Consider the following 23,162-nt stretch of genomic DNA (forward strand, 5'->3'; position numbering starts at 1 on the left):
AGATTTTTATAGCGCTCTTTTCATCTATAAAATAAACGTTCAAAAGCGCTGTTGACTTATTGACTTAATGCTGCAGTTTGCAAAGTACTTTGGGTATTAAGGTGAGTTTACACCAAACTTTGTTTCTACAGTATAATACACTCATTATTTTATGTTTTTAAAACCATGCTGAAAAGAGATGGACTGAATAAGTTTGCAGGTGAAGTTGTAACAAGAAATATCTTTAAAAAATGATGGTCGGCGAATTGTAATAAGGAAAGACGTTTATGATTTTTTCATCTAACATTCATCTTTCATCTTGCAAAACTAAACACCGCACTTCAACAATTTAAATGGTTGTCTTTTAATTTTTCGCAAAGGTTTCGTAGGTTTGCAATTTTGTTTCGTTTATCCTTAGACGAATAATTACAGCAGTAGTTTGATGGAGATTCATGAAGCGGTTTATGAGAAGAGGTCATTAAACGTGTTTACATTTTTAGCTAAATTGGTCCCTATCCCTATTTGTAACAAAATAGCAGGAGACCTTACGATATTGTTACACATCGAGTTGATAAAAATCCATTACATTTTAGTGGTTAATACGAAGAAAGGCATATCTACTTTTAGCTATAGTGGTCCCTAATAGGGCCCAAGTTCCTATATAAATAAATTTGGAAGAGGACCTTATAATGATGCTCCAGACCAAGTATTACAAAGATCCACCAAGCTGTTCATGAGACGTTGTATAAAGGCATTTCTAGTTTTAGCTCTAGCAGCCCCTAAAAGGGGTCAAATGTCCCAGCTGAACAAAGTTGGCTGCGGGGCTAATAAAGATGCTACAAATCAAGTTTGATTAGAATACATGAGCAAAAATCAATTAAAGGATTTTTTTATTTATTATTTTTATTTATTTCTAAAATAGGCCAACTGACCCCGCTTTAACAAATGCATATTCGCTATTCATGAATCTTTGGACAATGACGTCACACCTATAAAAATGGTGAAGGTCAAGCCAAACATACAATTGTAATTATTTCAATATTTCTGTTTCATAAGCAAAGTTTGACCGTAGTCATATCACAAACTGTATGCAACGTACCTTCATTTCAATGTAATGAGATTCAGTCATTATATAGCATATATATAATGAAACAGATTTCAACTGAGTTCAATATTTGCATACCATACTAAAGAACAATATTCATATATAATAAATCAGTTAAATAATTTATAACAAATATATCAAAGCAAACAAGTACTCATTTTAATATGCAATCTGAATAAGTCACAAAAGCAAGAAATCTTTTCATATACAGACGACAATTGTAACAAGGAAAATCTTTTAAAAAGCACTTCTCTACATAAAAAACTCTTATCACACACTTATTCATGTGATACGCAGACCGTATTCAGCTCTTTCTTTAATTTGATATATGTTGGTATTTAAACAGGTTTTTATCATATTTATTAAGCTTACTTATCATTTTGAGATATATCAATATTCTTGCTAAATATACTGAGCCAAAGTTAGCTTTAAAACTGTGAACAGCGTCGTTTAGGATAAACGCTTTGTCTACATTTCACTCAGCGTAGCACAATCAACAGAGTGAAAGAAATTGACACTCTCGTCCAATCAGGCAGAGTGTTGCATAAATCTTCCATTTTGATAAATTATCTATAATGCGTTATCAAGTAGTTTGATTTGCAAACTGAAGTCACATGGCATAGGTAACGAAAACGAATTTAGACGGCGTCGCCGAAAAAAACTTATAAAAACACATAAACTCAGGAAGGGCCTAAATTGTCCACCTGTCATCTTGTAGAATAGCTGTATCATACTAGTATTATCGGAATGATTTGAACGAAGTTCATGTGGGAGGAAAATATATGTAACACCCGTTCGCATACTGTTTACTGTCACACTGTGTCATTATTTCCGTTTTACCGTTATAACATCACCGTGCTTTAAGTCAAACATATCTGTCTTCGCACTACGGGCTGGTTTTTGTTTTGGGCATGGGTAAGTCTTTGATTTTGGTGTACCGTCCGCAGTTTCGTCTTCGCGCAATGGCTCAATTGATCTCCATGGAGAGTTATTGCTAAATTTCTTGTGGAAATCTTCTTTTCCATCAGTACTATCAGGCTTTTTTGAAGGCAAAGATGTAAATGTACCTTTTAAACTAACTTGTTCGTGAGCATTTAACATGAAACTCTGATTTCTTACTCTTGGCTGTGATGTTTGGTTTTGCTCAGTTTGGTCAACATATTCGCTGTTTTGCTTTTCGTTTTCTAACCTAGACAGGTTTATCGATTCATGAGGTGAAGTGTTTTCATCGTTAGTATGGCGTACTAATGCAAGCGTTTTCCTTTCCTTCTTACTCTTTCTTCCCTGTGCCACACCCTTTTGTAATATCGGCCCTCCTTCATGAAGCAACAAGGCGGGCCATACAAGATATGCCACACGGCGACCACTAACTGTGTAGGGACTAAAGTATCCCTCGTCGAATTTTCCTTTTGACTTTGTATACAGACTTAAAGGAGGGTCTTGTATACACATTAGCCAGCAAATCTCTATGGCTGTTTCGACATAAATTTTCATTTTGTATGTTCTCTCTTCCTCCAAAGGGATAACCTCTTCCGTAATCTAAAAGATTCGAAAATATTGCTATTCAAGCGTGGAACTTGCTTTCTTATAGTGTTTTAATGACACTACTTTGTATGGTACACATTACATGCGATGTTTAATCTATTGAATTATAAACCGATTGTTAGAATGACAAGGAAAGCCTGACAATAAGATAATTTCATATAAAAACCATCCTCAAGACTTTCATAAAGCTGACAGAAGTTTTAAAATTGGACCACTATTGAAAAAGATATGGCAGTTTGAAAGTTAAGAAAATTGCTGATCATGGAGGCAGCCATTTGGTGTGTTGATGACGTCATTTACAAACTGCCGAATTCTTTATTTAGCAAATAACCTTTCAAATAGGTTAATTATATATGTTTCTTGCGTGTAAGATGTAAAGCATGGTACATTCTTTCATTAAAAGCTAGATACAGTAAATTATTTTACAGAAATAAGTATTTACAGTTCAAGCATGTGTCAAGAAATTTAAAAAATCTGCCATTTTTTTGTTGCCATGGAAACAAAATGGCCATCATTTTGATCAAATATTTAAATGCTCATAACCGTCTCATTTTTTATGAAAATTCTTTCACTTCTTTCAATGATTAAAGAAATCCCAGACGGTGGAATTAACATCAAAACAACATTGCCTTTCCCTTTAAGAGAAGTAGACTTGTGGTTAAGTGCTGGTCGTTGATGCACATCCGCTGGGTCGCTACTTCTTATCTCTGAAAATGGCATTACTACCAGCTTTCTCAAGAAGCCGATCTTATGGTGATTCAAACAAATCAAGAATCACCTTTATTCTAGAGCTAAATATTCATTTTTAAAGATAATAACTGCAATAAATAATAGCGTTATAAAAACAGAATAGATTAACATTTAAGTAACATAATGGATGCCGTGTAGTTTATTAAAATGAAATGACGAAATGAAATCGGACATAACGTACCGTACTGATACATGGAACTGTACTTTTGTAATTTCTTTTCCGTTCGTCTTTGTATACCTTCAGGGACGCTGCTAGCGATTTGTTTAACTGAAATAAGAATTAAACTAACACAATCCGCTCTGCTTTGAATATTAATGAATTTTCTGTTGATTACGTGCTAACATTCAGTTGAAAATAAGTCCGATACATGCCCTTAGTACTTTCTCTGACAATTTCTGTTTTATCTATTTTTTACGATTAAACATGTTACATTTTCACCTACAGTCCGTGACTTTACAGCTCTCTATGATCAAAGCCACGCTTCAAAAACCCAGTCTCCCTACATCGCAAACCAGTGTAGGTCACACACGCACATACACACGGACACACGCGCGCGCGCGCACCTAACCTCATTTATATCGAAAGGAGAGAAGGCTAAATGTAAGGGAGAGACGAGTGTGGGGAAGGGAAAAGAAACACTGAGAAAGGCTCTAACATTAGTGACAAAATACTAGATTACATAAACTAAAACATATAAAAACATTCAAAATATCGCCAAGGTTCCTCGAGGTTCCATTGAAAGCTTAAATAATGTCAATTTGCATCTAAGTGAAGCGCGCATGAAATAGGGATACAAATTTTATATTGTCAAATTTAATAAATATGTTATCTAACAGAAACTATAGCGCTTCACAAACCTGAACACAACTCCATAGGGTGTAATTTTTAAATTTACTGTTCGAAAAATAATCTAGTTTCATTACATGCCAAATGATTAAAGTTTTCTCTTGCAGATATATTCTCAATAAAATCTACCAGTTTTTCTTTTATGATATTCTGTGGTAGTAGAAAAGTCATAAGTACTTATAGTCGGACGTGTCTTTGTATTTTTTATACCATCTCAAGAATTCTTGATTGACCAGCATCAAGCAATGCATTGCTTGCTAGGAAATTAGTTTTCTGCACTTGGAACATGAAATGCATGGATCTGGAAGGACCGTTATTGAATTCAGATTCAAGGAAATCGTTATCTATTTTTTTAACCAAGCCTGTACAGGTCTAACATCTGACTGGAGGGATGAGTACCCGAACTGAAACCGAACTTCGGATAAAATTTCACTTTGTAGCATTTAATTATATCGAACATTACGTAGGAGTCAAGTACAAAACAAAAGGTTAGAATTAGTTTTCATTCTTACACCGAATGGCATGTAGAAAAGAAATAGAACCAGGCCGGATGCGAAGTTTTTCTATCAATGAAAAGATAGTTCGTCAGTGAAATATGAAATTTATTTCCCTGACATGTCCAGGTACCGGCATTTCATCCAAGAACAAAACAATGATGATAAATAAATAAATAAAATCAATAAATAATTGTAATGTTCTAGAATTGAAATAGGTAATTAGAAATTCGAGACGCCAGATACCTTTTTATTTCCTGTGAATTTTAAGATTGCTTCTTCAAGATGATGAGAATGCATTTCCGCGTTTCCTCTGCACGCCTTAAATATAGCCTGAAAATATTACGTATACATTATTTGAAGATCTAATCCATATGAAACCACGAGGAAAATAGTATTTCACACACTACAATATTTGCGGTTAAATTATTTAACTGTACATGTTTGCAAATTAGACCCCATCAACACGTCTTGGGTGAGATACATTAACAATCTTATGACAATTTTAGATATCTACACAACAGAAACGTTTACCTCAGTGGCAGTTAGGGCACGTGTACACTTTTTATACAATAGACACATTAAAACGTGTGAACACGTAACACTTTATGAGTTAAACTACAAACAGTGGGTGATTTTTATTTTTATTACAATGCTAATGTTGTCTAATGTTCCTGTTCGTAGAATGAAGGAAGGCTTACCAAGAGTATATCAAGAAGTGTTTGAATAGCTTGAGATTCTTTTCTGTCACATTTCTCTGTTAGGTCTTCGAAAGCGTCACTCCATTCATTACTGTATAGCTCTGAAAACTTCTCACCAACTTTGATTGCTCTATTTTCATCACTAAGGTCAGCAATATTTGGGTTGTTGTCTGTCAAGCGATCCGATGCCATTTTGCTAAGTCTTGCATGAAATAATAACATATTACACAATATATAACTACGTCACTGGAAGCAACGACACAGTTTGGTAGATGTGAATAGTTACTTATTCTTGCACAAAAATCTACTTTTTTTCACTAGTTATGTGAGAAAAATCACGTATAGGCCATAAACGCTGTTCGCTAGTTCGCTATAACCGTGATTATGTTGAATACTACGTGACTTGTGCGTTGTGTATTTTCAAGAACCATACCAACTACACTGGGAAGTATTAACAGATGTTTTATTCAGTTTCAAAACGCATATGAAGTAATTTTGGAAGCAAGTCAGTTTCTGTATCGTACTCAAAATATTTCGTACAAAAATTATTTGTGAAACTGTGTCCCTGTTTACCGGAGTTTTAAACGATATGTAAAATTATAGGTTATATATTATACCAAAAAAGAATTCTTTGTTTCATATTGAAATTGAGCTACTTCAGATCCATTTTGAGACAGTTACTAGACTTTTACTCCGTCATTTTCCGAAGGACATCCATATATTTGTTTCAAAAAACGAAAAGAAAAGGGGTGTTGAATAGTATGCAGTGTTATGCAAGTCAGCTGAAGTCAGGTATCCTCATATTGCCGCATTTCAGAAAGAGGTCCACAGAATAAACACACTTCTTTCATTTTCAAGTAAAACCGAAAACACGAAAATATAAGCATGAAAAGTGTCCTGTTTTATGCAAAATATATTCCATGAGTGAAATAATGTACATTTGGCATCCGCTTTACGCGCAAACGCGCTTCAAATAAAAAAAAAAAGGTTCTATTTATTAATGACTGTTTTTTCGGCTACACCAAGGAAGCACATTTTTGATCGAATTACTGTTGTATGACCTATATTGCTCATCAGCTAATGCCATGTTTGTGGTAAAGAGAAATATATTAAATATATTAAAACATTTAAATACATGCTTTTGCTTGTGCGCTCCGGTTATGCAGATTTAAAACACGTTGACTGTTCAACAAGAAAAAACAACTATAAAAGTAAATCGTAAAGTCATCACCTATCATTGAAAACAATATATTTAGTGTTTGTGAGATTTTTTATGCCCGAATAGCTACAAACACTTTTGATTTGTGTATAAATGTCAGCAGAAGCCCTAAGGATAATCGCAATAATAAATGATACATGTAATACATAAATATAAATGCGGAATCATTGTAAGCATACAAAATGTTACAATGAGTAAATAGATGTTTAATATGTACTACCTTAACGTTATCACACTTTTCATTTTACCTGGATTTAAGCTCATCAGACTCCTGTGTAAGCCTTTTCATTTCGTTTTCAGTTTTAAGTACGAATTCTTCCTGTTGATATTTCATGGCTTCTATTTCAGACCTATGTTAATAAAAACAGATCAAGACAAGATCGATTTGGTCAATATATATCCTGTCATTTGTTGTCTCCAGTAAATCAACATCGTCATAAAGTATTCCAGACTTTTGGAAAAAGAAAAGTTTATTTAAAAGCCATTTTGATTCCTCTTTGCCATATGGTAAACGTTTAGTCAAACGGCCGGATATCTTCGGTCATGAAGTCATTTGTGATTACAAGATTGGACTTTGTGGGTTCAGTAATTACGTTAGAATCAGACTCGTGATAATTTATTTGCTAGTTTCCACATGTCCAGTATTAAACCATACACCGTAAAGTGGTCCATAATGTCCTCATTAGCTTTGAAAACGCCAACAATATTTCGCGGCATGGTACTTTTTTTCAGTGAATCAAAAAATTAGAGTGAAATATATCTATAATATAATCCAAATGTACAAAATTTGGTTAAAACCATTGAAAAACATGAAATAAAAAGAAAGTTTGTATGATTAAATATTATTTCACTCTAACGTTTTCACTCTTGGCTTCGTCACTCTTGAAAATATTGCGTATTGTGTTCGCTCGATAAGATAGTTCGAGCTTTGACTAAAGCAAACAGGGTTCCTTTATATTTTATGCATGATCGCCTTACCTTAATGCTTTATTTTCTGTAAATAGCTGTTTCTCATTTTTCAAAAATCTTGTACTCTCTAGCTGATTATCTTTGACCTTTTCATTTTCCTGACTTAAAGTACAAAACATGTACACAGTATACATATTATACAATAGCTATGTAACTGTTGATCTACATTATATGGTTATTATACATTGCATGAAAATTATTTTGAAAATATCAGCAATGCCTTTCGTTAAAACCACGTTTAACTATTGAATTTGATCTACTTTAACTACCTGATTAATTACTACACGTTGTTTTATATACTATTTGTAATTTAAAAGTGAGGGCCGGGTGTTCCTTATATTACTGATGTATTTGTATATACAATGTATTGAATATGTATTACACAAGTCACTATAATAAATAATTTACTTACTTACTTACTTATATGGAATGACATACTTGTCGACAGTATGATTATGACATTTCAAACTGTTTTATGAATTGTCGTTCTTGACTTCACTTTCCTCATTGTCAATGTGGCGACCAGTTCAAACGACAGATGACATCAGGTAGAACATTAAGGCAACAAAACGACATGTTAGGATTACTACAGACTAGGAATAGCATTCCAAGCTTTCAAGTTTTGCTGACCTTAAAATGAGCATCGGAATGTCAGACGTCGTATATTGCTGCGGATGTTTTTTTTTTTTTTTTGCATTTAGTCCATATGGTATAAATGTATACAGTTTTAGACATCTTAATATATCATTTAAAATAAACTCACTTTTCCTCCTGAACGCATCGATCTCTTTCCTCTGCGGAGGTACTACACGATTGCACTCTGTGTACCACTGCCTGAGGACAAATAATATACATATCATTAGAATCATAACCCATTACTATCCCTAATATTTAAGATTAAGGGGACGCATATTGCTACATTCACAGTAATACAGAAATGAGGAAGGGGTGCATATTCAAGAAAATGATGGGGGAAGATAAAAAACTTATTCCTAAACTGATATAATACTGATGGACATCTGTAATATTCAGTACTTTGTGGATAAGGATGTGGTATTATGAATGTAATAGGAAAACAGAGGTCTTTGTGAAAGTACGTTCAACACAAAATATTAAGCTTTTGTATAAGGAAAAAACAGGTTTTTTACAATAACAGTGTTACAAATAATGTTGAAGGGATGAAATTTTCTTTCTAACACACCAGGTTTGCTTAAACATGTAAAAATTTAACGCCACGTCATTTCAGCTCGGGATGGACGCCATATTTCTCATTGATAAAAAATGTAAACAAAAAAATCAGAGTGGGATTAGCATTGCAAGGGCATAATGTGACATTCTACACAATGAATACCTTAGAACAGATATCTAAGATACTACACAGGTCAGGCGGGTTAAATGCATAATGTCGATCACTTGAAATTCATCTTGAAAAGGTGGTTAATTTTAGTTTATTTACATGTTTTTTAATTTTCCCACGACTTCTCGGCGATTCACTGCAAAAAGTATTACTGCGCCGGACGAATGGTAACTCTAATAAACAACGGGAGACAACTTAGGTGTCAGCACGTGTATGATTTAAAAAAAAACATGTCGATGATTATAATTTCTTATCAAATAATGAATCCTATTCAGATATTCGTCTTTAATATCTGGAAATTATTAATTTCTGTGGACATTTATCAAAAAATATTACTTACAGTGGACTACTTTGCGCATCAAACTAGTTTCTGCTTCAGTTGTGAGGCACTTCCGTTATACTTTTTGACAACAATAACAAAAACACAAAATGAATCAATAAAGTCACTTATAAATCGACTGCTACTTTGATCAGTGTAAGTATAGTTGTTGTTACAACATTATACTTGTTTATTACGTTATGAGATAAAGTTTATCTTGAATTGCATAATCCATTAATTACGTTTAGATGATATTGCATTTACAACTTATCTGACCCCGTTTTTTTACGTGAATGACAGCATTCTCGTGCAACTCGTGCAAACAGAGTTAAGAAAAGTATGGTGGAGAATTCAAGGACAAATTATAAATGACATTAAAGTGAGGATAACTGTATATTCGTCCTGTTTTGATCATTGACATTCCTGCTGTGTATTAGTAAGTTTTGTGAACAAGATTAGAATGTTACTTTTGCACATATACACATTGATTGGACCTCTCAACCAAATTTCATACCTTATTTTAGGGATTTTTAAGACAACACATTTTCAAAAGTTTGTTGAATGTGTTTTGATATTTAAGTGCATTGTAGTTCATGAATACCAAGTTGAAAATTAATAATGGCAACATTTCTAGGCCCTTATTGTAAGCCACTCGACTTCTGTAACGATAAATGTTTTATGTATTAAGGGGAATATACTCTTTTAGTTTTGGAATGTGGCATTCCTTGACCACCGTATCTTTTCTTATGCACTATTTTGTAAACAAACTAAATACCTAATGTGTTTTAGCTTACATATGCAAAATGAAAAGCAAGACAGTGAACTTATTTCACTTTTTTTCTTTAAATTAGAATCTGTAGGAGATTGATAAATGTTTGGACAAGGTGAAGCACTATTATTTTCGCACAAAAAAGTATTAATTGTTGACTTTGAATGTACACAATAAGTCTTATGTAATTCAACAATAACTTTCTTGTTTCAGTTTTTCTCATTTTTATTTTAGTGAGCAATCCTTTGTGTACTTATAACAGTTGAAACAGTATCCATTTCATGTACCAAAACCTTGTACTTTTTTGCAAGTAAATTTTATCATACCCCACCCACTTTTTTTCTAATTTCAAAGTATGCGTCCCCTTAAACCTGTTCTTTGCTTATATAAAGTGATATCTTACCACATTCCTGTCGCGGTGTACGCTATCGTCGTGTAGGCCTACCCAGTTATTTCTCATTGAACGAAGTGTTGATGTTTCTACTCGTGTGTTGGACTCAGGCGCACAACTGGATGTACTTTTTCCTTTGATACATATTGAATTTCCCATAGCAACTTTTGATTGCTCGTACCACAGCGTCTATTTTGCCAATGTCTTTATGGCGGCACATGTACCTACTTAAGAAATACACACAACGATTTTAAATGTAAAGATATATAGAACACTTAAAAAGCTACTGGTTCAAAAAGATTTATTTTGTAAAATATCCCACAGAGAATTCAATAATTGGCCCTTATCCGGAAACATATTATAAACACATTAATTCAAATTCGCCTTAAAATCGATCGCGGAAGTAAATTATATGCTTAGTCTTGAACGAAATCCAAAATTTGAATAAGTAAGCGGGTAATCAGCACAAATCAATATTGACAAATTTTTAAAGATCTGATAAGGTGTATTTATTGTACGGTGGTATGTTTAGGACAAGCATTTATTTTTTTAAAGATTAATTTATCTATTGCTCACTACATCTTTTCTCGAGCGCTCGACATCTAATCTCGCGCGCACGACAACTTATCTCGAGGGCACGACATCTTATCTATATTGATAGGTAATAGCACTGGCGCCAGATCAGAAAGAAAATGCCTCTGTACATGTTATACCCTATCCCTAGGTATTCTATAAGAACCATGGTCGTGAACGGGAAAATATACTAGCCCATTTCAATCGCGTATTTCATAACTAAAACACGCAGTTCAGTAAATGTGTACTATTGATATTAAACAAGTGGTAATTTATCTTCCGTTGTGTACCCGTCACATTTCTTCAATACTTCTTATCTTAGGAAAACAACGTGTAGTTTACAGTTTTTTCAAAGGTACACAAAAAACTCGCTTGAACTTCCCTGGTGAAGTTCCGGTCTAGATTACAGACACACTCTGATTGGCTGATGTGAAAATGTATGTCAGTCGTCATTTTACTACACGTGTACGCTAAAATGTTTATACGCAGCATAAATGTGCAAAATGAATTAAATAAACAGAATAGATGTATACCAATGTATGATTTCAAATTCAAAATCATATACAAGATGAATTTCATTCATCATTTCGAGTCTTATCGTAAAACTGTGAATATACTGCATTCTGTTTTTGTTTGTTTACATTTCGCTTAACATGTGCACACTGCAGGGGCGTAGGGACGATTTGAGCATTGGGGCGGCGGAGGGGGGTGGGTTTGGGAGGGGGTGTCCCCCTCCTATGAACGGGGTACGGGGTTGCCCCGGGAAAATTTTGCATATAGCTAGAGTAAATGGTGCAATCTGGCGACTTCTTGGACTGCTCAGTATCTGTTGAACATACTCGTTTTTTTTTCGAGTTTGCACGCCTTTTACTATGTTTAAACACTGTAACGGCGGTACGATGTTAGATACGCACAATGTCTTGCCAGTGTAAAACCAGTGAATGTCTAAGTAGAGGATCGAGCACAAGACCCTGACTTAAAGGGGTAATCTAATACTTATAGCATTTTAGTCATTAAATGGCATTGTAAAGGTAAAACGCAATTCACTGTTTTCTTTGAACCATTGAGGGTTGAATGAACGGAGTTCATGGTTCTTTTTACCAAATGATCGATTTGGAAATGCAAAATTGCGAGGCTGATCGGCCTTTTATATTTTATTGTAGAAGCTGTAATACTTGTTAATTTAACTAGATCTGAGGATTTTTCTACATTTTATGCGTTGAATTTAATCATTATGATTGGTGCCTTTGATTTGCAAACAATATGTTTAAGCGTCAAAAATATTAATTTAATATAATATTTTATGTAAAGACATCTAAAGATCCCGATTTGCGTTTGTGTTTTACTCAAGATACTTTCCTTTGTCGGCAGAATTTGAGATACAACATTAATTGCAAGTTTGGCAGTAAGCAATTAAAATCGGTTAACTTTCATTAATTAATGTATCGCCTATAATCCAAGTCTACAGGGCGTAAATTTACGTAAATTTAATAATCCGCAACAACCAAGGTCGCTGTATTTTTAAAAATACAGCGACCTTGGTTGTTGCGGATTATCGATTTTGTACAATACCCTGTCACCAAGGTGATCTAGCAAGGTGTCGGCGATATGACAAGATTCTGTGTACATATCAGTCGCCGATGCACTTCATGATAAATGGTAGACCGCTGTTTTTATTTTCAATTATATTTTCTAGCCTTTTCAAAAATTTACGAGTTCGGCATTTCGCCGCTCCTCGAAATATTGGGGCGGCGCCCGCCGCCCCTGCCGCCCCAGCTCCTACTGCCGTGACCTCTAGACCGGATGTTCATCAGGGGAGTTCACGCAAGTTTTTTCTGTAACGTTGACTAAAGCATAAAATATATGGAACATCTCTGCAATATGGAATATTGAGACAATGTGACTGGTGCACGATAGAAGATAAATTATCGCTTGTTTAATATCAGTAGTACACATTTACTGAACTGCGTGTTTTAGGTATGAAATACGCGATTGAAATGGGTTAGTATATTTTCCCGTTCACGACCATGGTTCTTACAGAATACCTAGGGGTAGGGTATAACATGTACAGAGGCATTTCTTTCTGATCTGGCGCCAGTGGGTAATAGTATTTTTTCAAAACTCGAGATAAGATTTCGTGCGCATGAGATACTTTAATCTTAAAAAATATTTGTATGTCCTAAACATACCACCGTATTATTGATTACGACAGTAATCTTATATAGTTTAAGGGAAAGGCAATGTTGTTCATATGTTAGTTCGTCAGCTAGGATTTCTTAAATCATTTAAAGAAGTGGAAGAATTCGGAATGCAAGTTTGAAAAATTACTATTACCTCCCTTTGCCTAGATTGGAAATAAATGAATTCACAAGCTACATGCTGTTTAAAACAATCCTTTTGGTGCGGCTTGTTGAAACACCCTATTAGCTATAAAAACTAAATATGTAACTGGAAATTATATAAAAATCAAACTTTACTTTTAGATACTTTCATATTAATGGGGAGTTATTACAAATTTTCATAAAAATAACAAAACTTACTTCTTATACAGGGATCTAACTCTATGCAATGGAACTTTCTATTCCTTAAATATATCTCTAACAGAATAAATGAAAACTGAAAAATATCATAAAATACTGCTTAAATGTGACTGACCACCTTAAAGGCCGTTGTCATAAGGCTGTTTCATGACTAAATTATTCAAAAGCCGACCCGCTTAGCTCTGTAGGTAGAGCGTTGGTCTACGGATCGCGGGGTCGTGAGTTCGATCCTGGGGCGGGGCGTATGTTCTCCGTGATTATTTGATAAACGACATTGTGTCTGAAATCATTAGTCCTCCACCTCTGATTCATGTGGGGAAGTTGGCAGTTACTTACGGAGAACAGGTTTGTACTGGTACAGAATCCAGGAACACTGGTTAGGTTAACTGCCCACCGTTACATGACTGAAATACTGTTGAAAAACGGCGTTAAACCCAAAACAAAAATTATTCAGAAGTTATTATGTAAATGCGGTGTTTTATGTTTTATTATGTCTTCCCTATAGGTGGGGGAGACATATTGGTTTGCCTTCGCCGTCTGTCTATCCATTCGTCCATCTGTCCGTCCGCATTAAGCTTTTCCGGCTTTCACAGGCCAAACTACTGGCTGGATTTCGACGAAACTTCACAGAAGTGATCAGTATCTATGCCTTGTTGTGCATGTCGCCGGCACGTGCCGTTTCGATCCACAAGATGGTCACAAGAGCTAAAAATAGAAAAGTCTTGTCCTGCTTTCACAGGTCAAACTGCTGGCCGGATTTCGACGAAACTTCACCGGAGTGATCAGTACCTAGCCTAGTTGAGCATATCGCCGACACGTTCCGCTTCGCTGCACAAAATTGCCGCCAGAGCTAAAGGTATACATAGGGGGGAGACATACGTTTTTGTGACAAAAACACCTTTTAGTTTTCAGGAACATTTCGGCATGTAATTCGTATATTTTTACTATCTATATATGTTTCAAGATTCAGTTTTCAAAAATCATTGAAATCTGACAGAACATGATTTGTCAAAAGAAAGTAAAGTTCAGGGAAAATCTTCTCAACGGATGGCTAGTATTACTCTGAAAATTTACAAACTGTTAACAGCTTCAGTTGTAAACAGACTGAATCACTTTCAGTCGCTCTAAGTCCTCCTGTGTGACATTAAACTACTTTTCTATATTGCAACGGATTTGTTATAGACGTAAGTAATAGAAAGAGTAGGTGTTCACGAGAATAACCTCATTATTCAAGTGGACCCTACGGAACAGTTGCTAGGTAACTGTTAATAGGGTACTATAATAACGTAACCTTTGCAGCTGTCTTACCAAAATGAAACTCCTTGTTCTATTTAAACACTTTAGTCCGTGCCGTTTCGAATTTAGGAGACCAGCCTCGAGCCTTTACTTTTCTAAGCTAGTCAGAATTGTGCAGGAAAATGCTTACAACACAAAACATTTTATATAAATTGATTAAAGTGCCGCTGGTGGGAGACTGTGTATGTGTAGCGAAATTAAAATCAAACAGATAGATGTTCCATAACGGCTTTTAGTGGGACTAGTTAAGGGGAGTTAAAAAATATCTAACCCGATAGTCTAGAATGCTGAAACATGGTAGTTTTGTCTTGGACAATATTTTGCCATAATCAAAGGTGTACAAGATGAGCAACATATACATGTATACAATAAACTCCGATACTTTTCTCTTTCGACGAGACCGTTCTTTCGGTGGCTCATAAAAGAAATTGGAAGGGTCATGCCCGCAGTTACAATGTTTTCCATCACCAACCTTTCGAAAAAGGAGGACGGTATATTGCTTTTGCTCATACTCGAGTAATCTATTTAGTTTCGGAAAAATAACTTCATAATTGCCTGTGGTCAGTTGACGACTCCACTGCTTTTAGGGGAAGTAGTTTGAAGATCAAGGCCACAGTGACATTGAGTGTCAAAAGTCATGATTGACTGTGACTGTGGCAATCATTTACGAGGTCAGGAAGTCAATAGTCATGATGAAACGGTTTCCGGTCAACTGGAGGCTGTGCTGACCTAGGACTTTGAAACTTCATAAGACGAGTGTCAAGTGGTTACTAGATGGCCCTTATTGTTTTGGGAACCAGTAAATCAAAGTGTAATGTCACAGTGACTTGCAGACTACAAACGGTTCCTGTTCAATAGCTTTAGAATGATTTTGGCCTTCGGCTCTCATATTTTAAGGTGTATTCACTTTGATTAGTAAAGTATCACTTTTGTTCTGGTCATCAGAAGGTTAAAGGTCAAGGGCACTTAGTATGGTTCATAATCTTTATAGCGTGATTGTTCATAAATAGTAGATGATTTTCGTCAAGGTAAAAATACTTGAGACTGAAAATTGCACACTCTGCGTTGTTTTATTTATCATGTTATGAAATTCTGTCAAGCTTTAATAGGTTATAATATGCTTTTAACTCACTGTACTATTCCATACCGCTAAATTATGCTATTATTTAGTTCCTATAAAATCAACTTATTTGATATAAGATTTTTAGAGAATTATATTCCAATTAAGAACCATATAAGAAAACAATGCATGTTAACTTGAAGCATACCGAAATTAACCAGTTCAAGTTCTTCATTGTCATTTTTCAGGACTTGAAATTCCTACACAGCCATTTATCTAGCCTGCGAGAACAGCATGTAGATTTCAATAGAGCGTTTAGCTAAGTAAACGAAAACACGATGCTAGAAGGAAGAAGGATTAGGACTTACTCTGCGCAGGCTTACATTTTACTTTGGTAGTGAACAGTCAAAGGCAGAGTTCGGGTACTTACTAAAGTGACAATAAATTGACTATACACCAACAACATCAATGAACTTATCCATCTTACAATTTGGACAGTACCATTAACTGTTAAGGGGTGCTTACCAAAAAGATACTGACTGAATGGCGAACAGTGCAGCTCATGATCAGACTGCACGGATGTGCAGGCTGATCATGATTCACACTGGTCGCAACGGCAGAATCAGTCGTGTCCAGCATGATAAGTCCTAATCAAGGAATGAATTTTAAATACTAAATCCTTACCTCACTTTGAACAATTATCTTAAAACTGACATCAAAGGAAGCGGGAAGTAAGGGTCAAGTAGGTACAGAAATTTTTTCCTGCACAGTACCACAGCAAAATAACACTGTTCTGGCCCAGTATTACTATAAAACTGAGTTTAATTGTACCAAATGCAACCTTTCTTCCTTTTTGTTTCCGACCAAATATATAAACTGCATCGGATCCTCAACTACAGTGTTATCTAAACAAAAATTACCCTAACTAGCCACAATGAAGAGGCAGCCGAGACGTTCCATACCAATTTAGCGATTAACAATATAAAACATGAATACTTCTGTGTTCTTCAGTTTTTTATTATTGTAGCTGATGTGTTTTGTTCATATTCATTGTATTACGTTCTTGCAAAGTTTTAAATTGTGTTTGATGTTGATTTTGTTCTTATTTAAGGATGTAAAACGAATAGAATAAATATAAAATTAAACAACTTATATGTACAATTTAGGAACTCAGCTGTTAAGTTTGAACATGCAACATAGCAAGGTTCTTATGTTATTATATACCATTATACATGCTCTCTGGTTGGCCTTCGTACTGTATATCAACCCACAATTAGCAAAATATATAGAAGAGATATTACAATTTATTTAAAATTATTCAAAATTTCTTTTTACTGAATGTTAATAATACAAACATGTCCGTGTCGGGTGTCAGTAAGGCTTACCATGCACCCAATTCAATTTCTTTTTCAGATTTTAAATTGGTCAAAGGTCAAATAAAAAAGGAGATAAAATGTTTCCATAATAACACTCTTTTGCACTACATGTAACTTGACTGTTTCCATGGCAAACTTTTTTTAGGAATAAAAACACGAGTGATAATTCAACAATTTCTTAGTCAGTTCTGTAGATCAAATGACACAAAAAAATGGAGTTGAGACACTGACCTTTAATTCACCGTTCTTAGGCTTAAAAACTAATTTGCATACTCATATTTATTAGGCAAAATGATCACCTACTAGTATACATGTTTTATCTTATTTCCTGAAAAGAACGGTTGCCACGGAAACAATGAAAATGCATATAGTACAAACTAATTTTAAAGAACATTTTTGCCCATTTTCATTTGACCCTACCAAACAATTTGGGACCAAAAATGTGTATGGGTTGGGGTTACGTGATAGGCCTTACTGCACCCGCCCTGTTAGGTCCGTACATCTTGCAACGACGTTTTACAATATGTAACAAGTCACGTGAAGCTAGCCTTCCTTGAATAAAATTCGGGGTGCATACATCTTGAGAATGACACATACTGCTTACGACAAGAAATCAAATGCAGCTGACATACATTTCACGGTCAGCAGTCAGATACCCAATGTTTGCGCTAGGTATAAGCAATCACGTGCAGCTAGGATATCTTGACCAGAACACCAGGCAACATGTTCATCTAGCGGTCAACAGTCAGCGCTAGGTAAGCAATCGCGTGTCGTTAACAAAAAGATATCTCCAACAGAACAACTGACATGTACATCTTGTGTCTGCGTTAGACAAACTCTCGCTTGGAGCAAAAACACAGTATTTTACAGGGCAATGCTGTAACACTGATAGTTGCTGCTTATAAGGTCAAAACTATGGACGCGTGGTGTTATTTTTGTCATTCAGGTTAGTATTACTGGCAAGCAATTCCTCTGACGAATTTTGACACTGACTGCAACAAAACAGCACATTCTGACATACTTCAAGATTAATGAAACCGTATAAGAACGGATTAACGCATGGATTCATATATGCTACTATCAAAGTCCAGGTTAGTCCGTAAGACGGTAAAGTGTTATGCGTATACGAGACATCGTGATGTAATAGGCTTAAAACAACAAACAGCGGCAGCCACATAATGACAAAGACGAACACTAGAAGAATAAGCGTTTTAACCATTTTGATGTCCTTATTTCGTCTTGAAATAGCTGCTCTTTGACTTCTTGACTGAATATGACTCAGTGCTCCTACGGCTCGCTTAGAAGACCAAAACTTTCTGAAAATTTTGTAATAGTCGAATGTTATAATTGTCATTGGCAATAAGAAAGCAAACACAAATAGCATAGCCATAAAGAGAGCGGAATAACGAATTCTTCCTTTAGGCCATAGCAATGTACATATTGATATGATGTCGTCTGCAACTTCAATTTCTTTAACATGAAAGAACACCGCTAAAGGAAGAAAACAACAGGCACTTATTATCCAAATACAAAGGCATATTGAAACAACATGTACTGTTCGCACTCTATTTACCAATCCCCTGTTGATACACAAGTACCTGTCTATACTAATTACCGCCATTGTCCATATCATAGCTATGGCACAGACGAACATCCCATAAGTTAACAGATGGCACATCCCGTCTCCAAGACGCCACGTGCCAGTGATTCTGACGTAAGCAACAAACGGTGCAGCGGTCGCAAACAAAATGTCTCCGATCGCAAGGTTACAAACAAAATAGTTCGTGATGTTTCTGGAACTTTTCGTCTTAAACATGATTCCTAAAATAAAGAAGTTTCCAATTCCAGACAAAACGAACAATGTAGTCATTACAGCGGCTTCAATATAGGCTGCCCCTCTCCATGGTCTGTTAAATTCACTGAAATAAGTAAAGTACGTAACGTTCCCATGTCCAAACCTGGTGTCTACAGCAACGAAATAAGATCTATTTATTTGGGAACCACAAATCACCATTGTTCAAACGTTTGCAAAACTATCACGTTTTTAATCTATATATACTAAACTGCACAAGACTTCATAATGTTCATTTCGCCCGCCCTATGTTTGTGCAGAGAAAAAATCGTGCAGTGAATCACTATGTGTATACTATCAAAAGACGTAAATAATTTTGCTCTACACATATTCCTTTTCAATTCAAATAAATGAAGGGTATGTCTGCGTCAGTATAATTATTTTAATGTCTTGACCAGTCGATCTCTACCAGGATTAGTGAACAACTGTTAGATAAGAGATAGAATTTCCGGGTGATGAATGTCTTTTCTCACTAGAGTGTTTGTGAGAAAAAAATCGGTTATCTAAAGATACAGAACAACTCCGAAATTATGTTACCAGTTGTAATATACATTTTGAAGTAGGTTAGGGAGATAATACACACATTTTTTTCAGCTAGTAATAAGAGGTTTCAAATTTAACAGTTTTTAGAAAGATTTATCACAACTTGTTAATCACAATCATATTCAAACTTCTGTAAGAAATGAAACTTATTTCCACGCTTTTAGTTTTGAAACTTTATCTATGGAGACCAGTTAAGTCACTGTATCAAGAAAGTACAAGATAAACAGGAATTAAAAGAGGCGGCATTTGTCCCTATAAAATAGTAATTCTGGTCCAATAATTCTGGCGTTGCAGTTCCAATGTTGAGGCCCTGGAAGTCAAAGATCACATTTCATGGATATTAATTAAAGATAACCATCATATGTATCATAAAGTATGTTGTTGGTAAAAATATATTATTACACTTTTTGAAAAGAGTTTGTCTTCCGATAAAAAGTTTGACAATGACAAATGCGAATATGTTTCCGAACGCATGAACATACTTTGTATTCATGTACCTATATCGCTTTCTTGTTGTTCCATTTCTAGACCGTTTGTTCTTGATTCTCTTTGTTTAATATCATAAAAATATATAAACACTTATAAATCGGTTATGCATATATATATATATAATGAAACCGTTGCTACAAGTAGAACATAAACAATCAACAAATCACTTCAATGCTAAATATATGCACAATATATATCAACATTTCGTACGCATAGTAAAAGTTGTCATGTACACAGCTTTCATGCTTCATTTTTATTTTCATTATTTAAAAATAATTGTGGACGACAGCTTTTTCACGTGGCTATCAATACAATAGGGTTATTATAACAGTAGCTTGATCTGGGATGCAGTATTCGGCTACAAAGTCCCAGATCTAGCTACTGTTATAATGACCCTTTTATTATATACATTTACCAGTTTGATTCTTGTTTTGTTCTTGAACGAAATCTTCAATGTTTATCGATATTAAATGGAACTTAGTGAAGTTTTTATGTGCGCTATTTATAGAAATGTGTCGGATCATGCATATTAATGAAAATAGTCCGGCAGAATACAATACGGAAGGTACAATACGGAATTTAAAAAGTACAATACGGAATTTTTGTCTGTCTGTTCATATTTAATTGTGAAATACAAGCCGATTTTTTTACAGAATTTATATAGGTATATAATAAATGTAATCATGCTTTTCGTGAACTAAACAGAAAGCTGTAGATATGACAGTAAATTGCCCCGTTTCCAATGATATATTAGAGGTTCAACTTACCTAAATATTATTCAATATATATTCTACATAATTTTCATAGAGCTACCACACACAGTTATACCCATTTTAGACTACAAATCCTAAACTCAATCTGAAGTATTATCCTAAAACTGACATAAAAGGGGTCATTTATCTTCTGAGAGTGTTTTACTGTTACATTTGCTTAGTGCAAAATATTATAAAAACCAAATTTTGGAAAAAGCTGTTTCCAGATTTTTCTATATTCATTAAATGTATAAAATATTGTCAAAATGTACAATAAAATACTGTAAATACAGTCAGAGGGTACAGTTTAAAAAAAGGACTTCTTGGGTTTGTTCACATTACTGATCAACCAAAACAGACTAAACATTTCCTTATTCAGCCCAGGTATACGATAAGTATATTCATAGTAAGTTCCCTGTACTTTTTTGAATTGGTGGTTTTTGACCTTGTGATTTTAATGATTGTTTAAGCCCCCATCACACCAAAATAGTTCTGAAAACGTCCCAACCCGTCCTGAAATATTGTAAAACGGGCTGCGATCTGTCTAGAACGTTTGTACTTTGGCCGGAAAATATCCATAATGCGATCGTAGTTAGTTCTTAAACAGTTTTCGATACGTCCATCGCGTCTTTACCCCGTCTGAAGTCCGTTTATAGTAAGATCAGTTCGGAAAAAAATGCCCGTTCACCTCATGTGAACACCGTTTGTAGGCAGTCCAAGTCCGTCTGTAGTCAGATTAAAAAAGTTCGTAACTAGTCCTACTTCGTTCCGAGTACGTCGAAATACGTTCTAACTAGTTGTTAACTCGACCAACTCGTTCACAGATAATTAACTCGTTCTGATTTCGTCCTCATCTCTCCCTAGTACGTTCAGAACGTAAATTGCAATCACGTTCTGGCTATTTAAAGCCATCACGTTTCGCCCAGTTCTCATTCTCGTTTGTCTCTTCATCCTCTCAAGACACAATAAAATCCACAGCAATAGGCAAGTATCAATATGACTTAGTACAAAGAAAAGTGAAGCCAAACAGAGACGGGGTGTAAAGTGTTGAAGCAGTAAAAGACCAATGTCTCAAAGAAGCCGATACAGAGTCTCCTGAGTCACCCCTGAATGTGAAAGTCAAGAGGATGAGCGTCGTAATTTATTCCCTGCACCTTTTGACGACTCTGCCTCCAAGTCCGAGGATGAAAGAGGACAGAGTCAGAAACCAAAGAAGAAAAATGCAAAGGCATAAACTTGGCTAAACCTTGTGCCCAAATCTTGAACCGGTACAGCAACGGCATGTGTTTATACCCTAACTTGTGTAATTGTACTGCAGACGGGATCGACGTTGTGGGAACTGTGAATAAACGTACTAAACGTACTAAAAACGTGTGGAGCGTACTGAGAACGTATTGCAAACTCTTAGAACTGTTTAGAAACGTATTGCAAACTAAGTAATTTATTTTGATCATATTCAGACGGAATAACGACGCACTAAGGATGTAATTCGGTCGAGTTAAGTCTTTCTGTGAACTGGTTAAACGGGCTACAAACGTGTGCACACTTACTTAAATTGACGCCCGATCGCATTACGTCATACCACGTCTCTAGTACGATCGAAGTACGGCGGTTCAGTTCTTAGTACGTCCATCTCGTTTTAAGTACGTTGTCAGTCCGTCTAACTGGAATTATCAGCAGAAATTTTTGAGTAGGCTCAAAGTTCTGGAGCACCATTCCCGTTCAATCCCGTCCGAGCCAGTCCATAAAGTTCTTAGACAGACTGTAGAACGTCGCTACTACGTCTGTTCCGTTGCTACACAGTTTGAGCCCGTTCGGCTACATTTTTTAGAACGTACTGAAAACGAGCTTGGTGTGATGGGGGTATTATGAAATAACAACTGTCAATGATTAAATCGAGTTATGGTTTTATTGTCTATTTACATTTATAATATGAAATAAGGCACAGCCTCAATCGGGAATCGATCCGACTTCAACTTATCCCATAACATTTGAAAAGAACTGGGAAGGACATACTTTTTAATTCGATAGTAAATGTCTCATTCGGTATATCGCACGTTACCTTATACAGAGGAATAGATACCGGTATTCGTCGCATCCCCTATCAATTTAAATGTAGATTTTGGAATAAAAACAACACTGCCCATATTTGTACTGATGTGCAAGACGTTGCGGTTCGGACAAGTTATGTGGACGGTTATTAGGCACAAGGAAAAGCGTATTCTTCCAAAAAATC

At 35.2% G+C, this 23,162-nt stretch overlaps 2 protein-coding genes across 2 annotated transcripts; both read right to left on the bottom strand.

Moving 5' to 3' along the window:
• Window positions 1-850: 850 nt before the first annotated feature.
• LOC123547839 (uncharacterized) lies at window positions 851-8,485 on the bottom strand. The gene is made up of 7 exons (XM_053550475.1): window positions 8,373-8,485; window positions 7,619-7,711; window positions 6,889-6,990; window positions 5,422-5,623; window positions 4,967-5,053; window positions 3,561-3,647; window positions 851-2,623 (listed from the first exon to the last, which is right to left on the bottom strand). Exons 1-7 carry the CDS (start codon window positions 8,483-8,485, stop codon window positions 1,910-1,912), a joined length of 1,398 nt encoding a protein of 465 aa, XP_053406450.1. The 3' UTR covers window positions 851-1,909.
• Window positions 8,486-17,411: 8,926 nt separating this feature from the next.
• On the bottom strand, window positions 17,412-19,535 carry LOC123546065 (free fatty acid receptor 4-like). The gene has a single exon (XM_045332253.2). It carries the CDS (start codon window positions 19,302-19,304, stop codon window positions 18,204-18,206), a length of 1,101 nt encoding a protein of 366 aa, XP_045188188.2. The 5' UTR covers window positions 19,305-19,535; the 3' UTR covers window positions 17,412-18,203.
• Window positions 19,536-23,162: the final 3,627 nt, after the last annotated feature.

The sequence above is a fragment of the Mercenaria mercenaria genome, chromosome 9, assembly GCF_021730395.1.
Source record: "Mercenaria mercenaria strain notata chromosome 9, MADL_Memer_1, whole genome shotgun sequence".
Taxonomy (NCBI): Eukaryota; Metazoa; Mollusca; class Bivalvia; order Venerida; family Veneridae; genus Mercenaria; species Mercenaria mercenaria.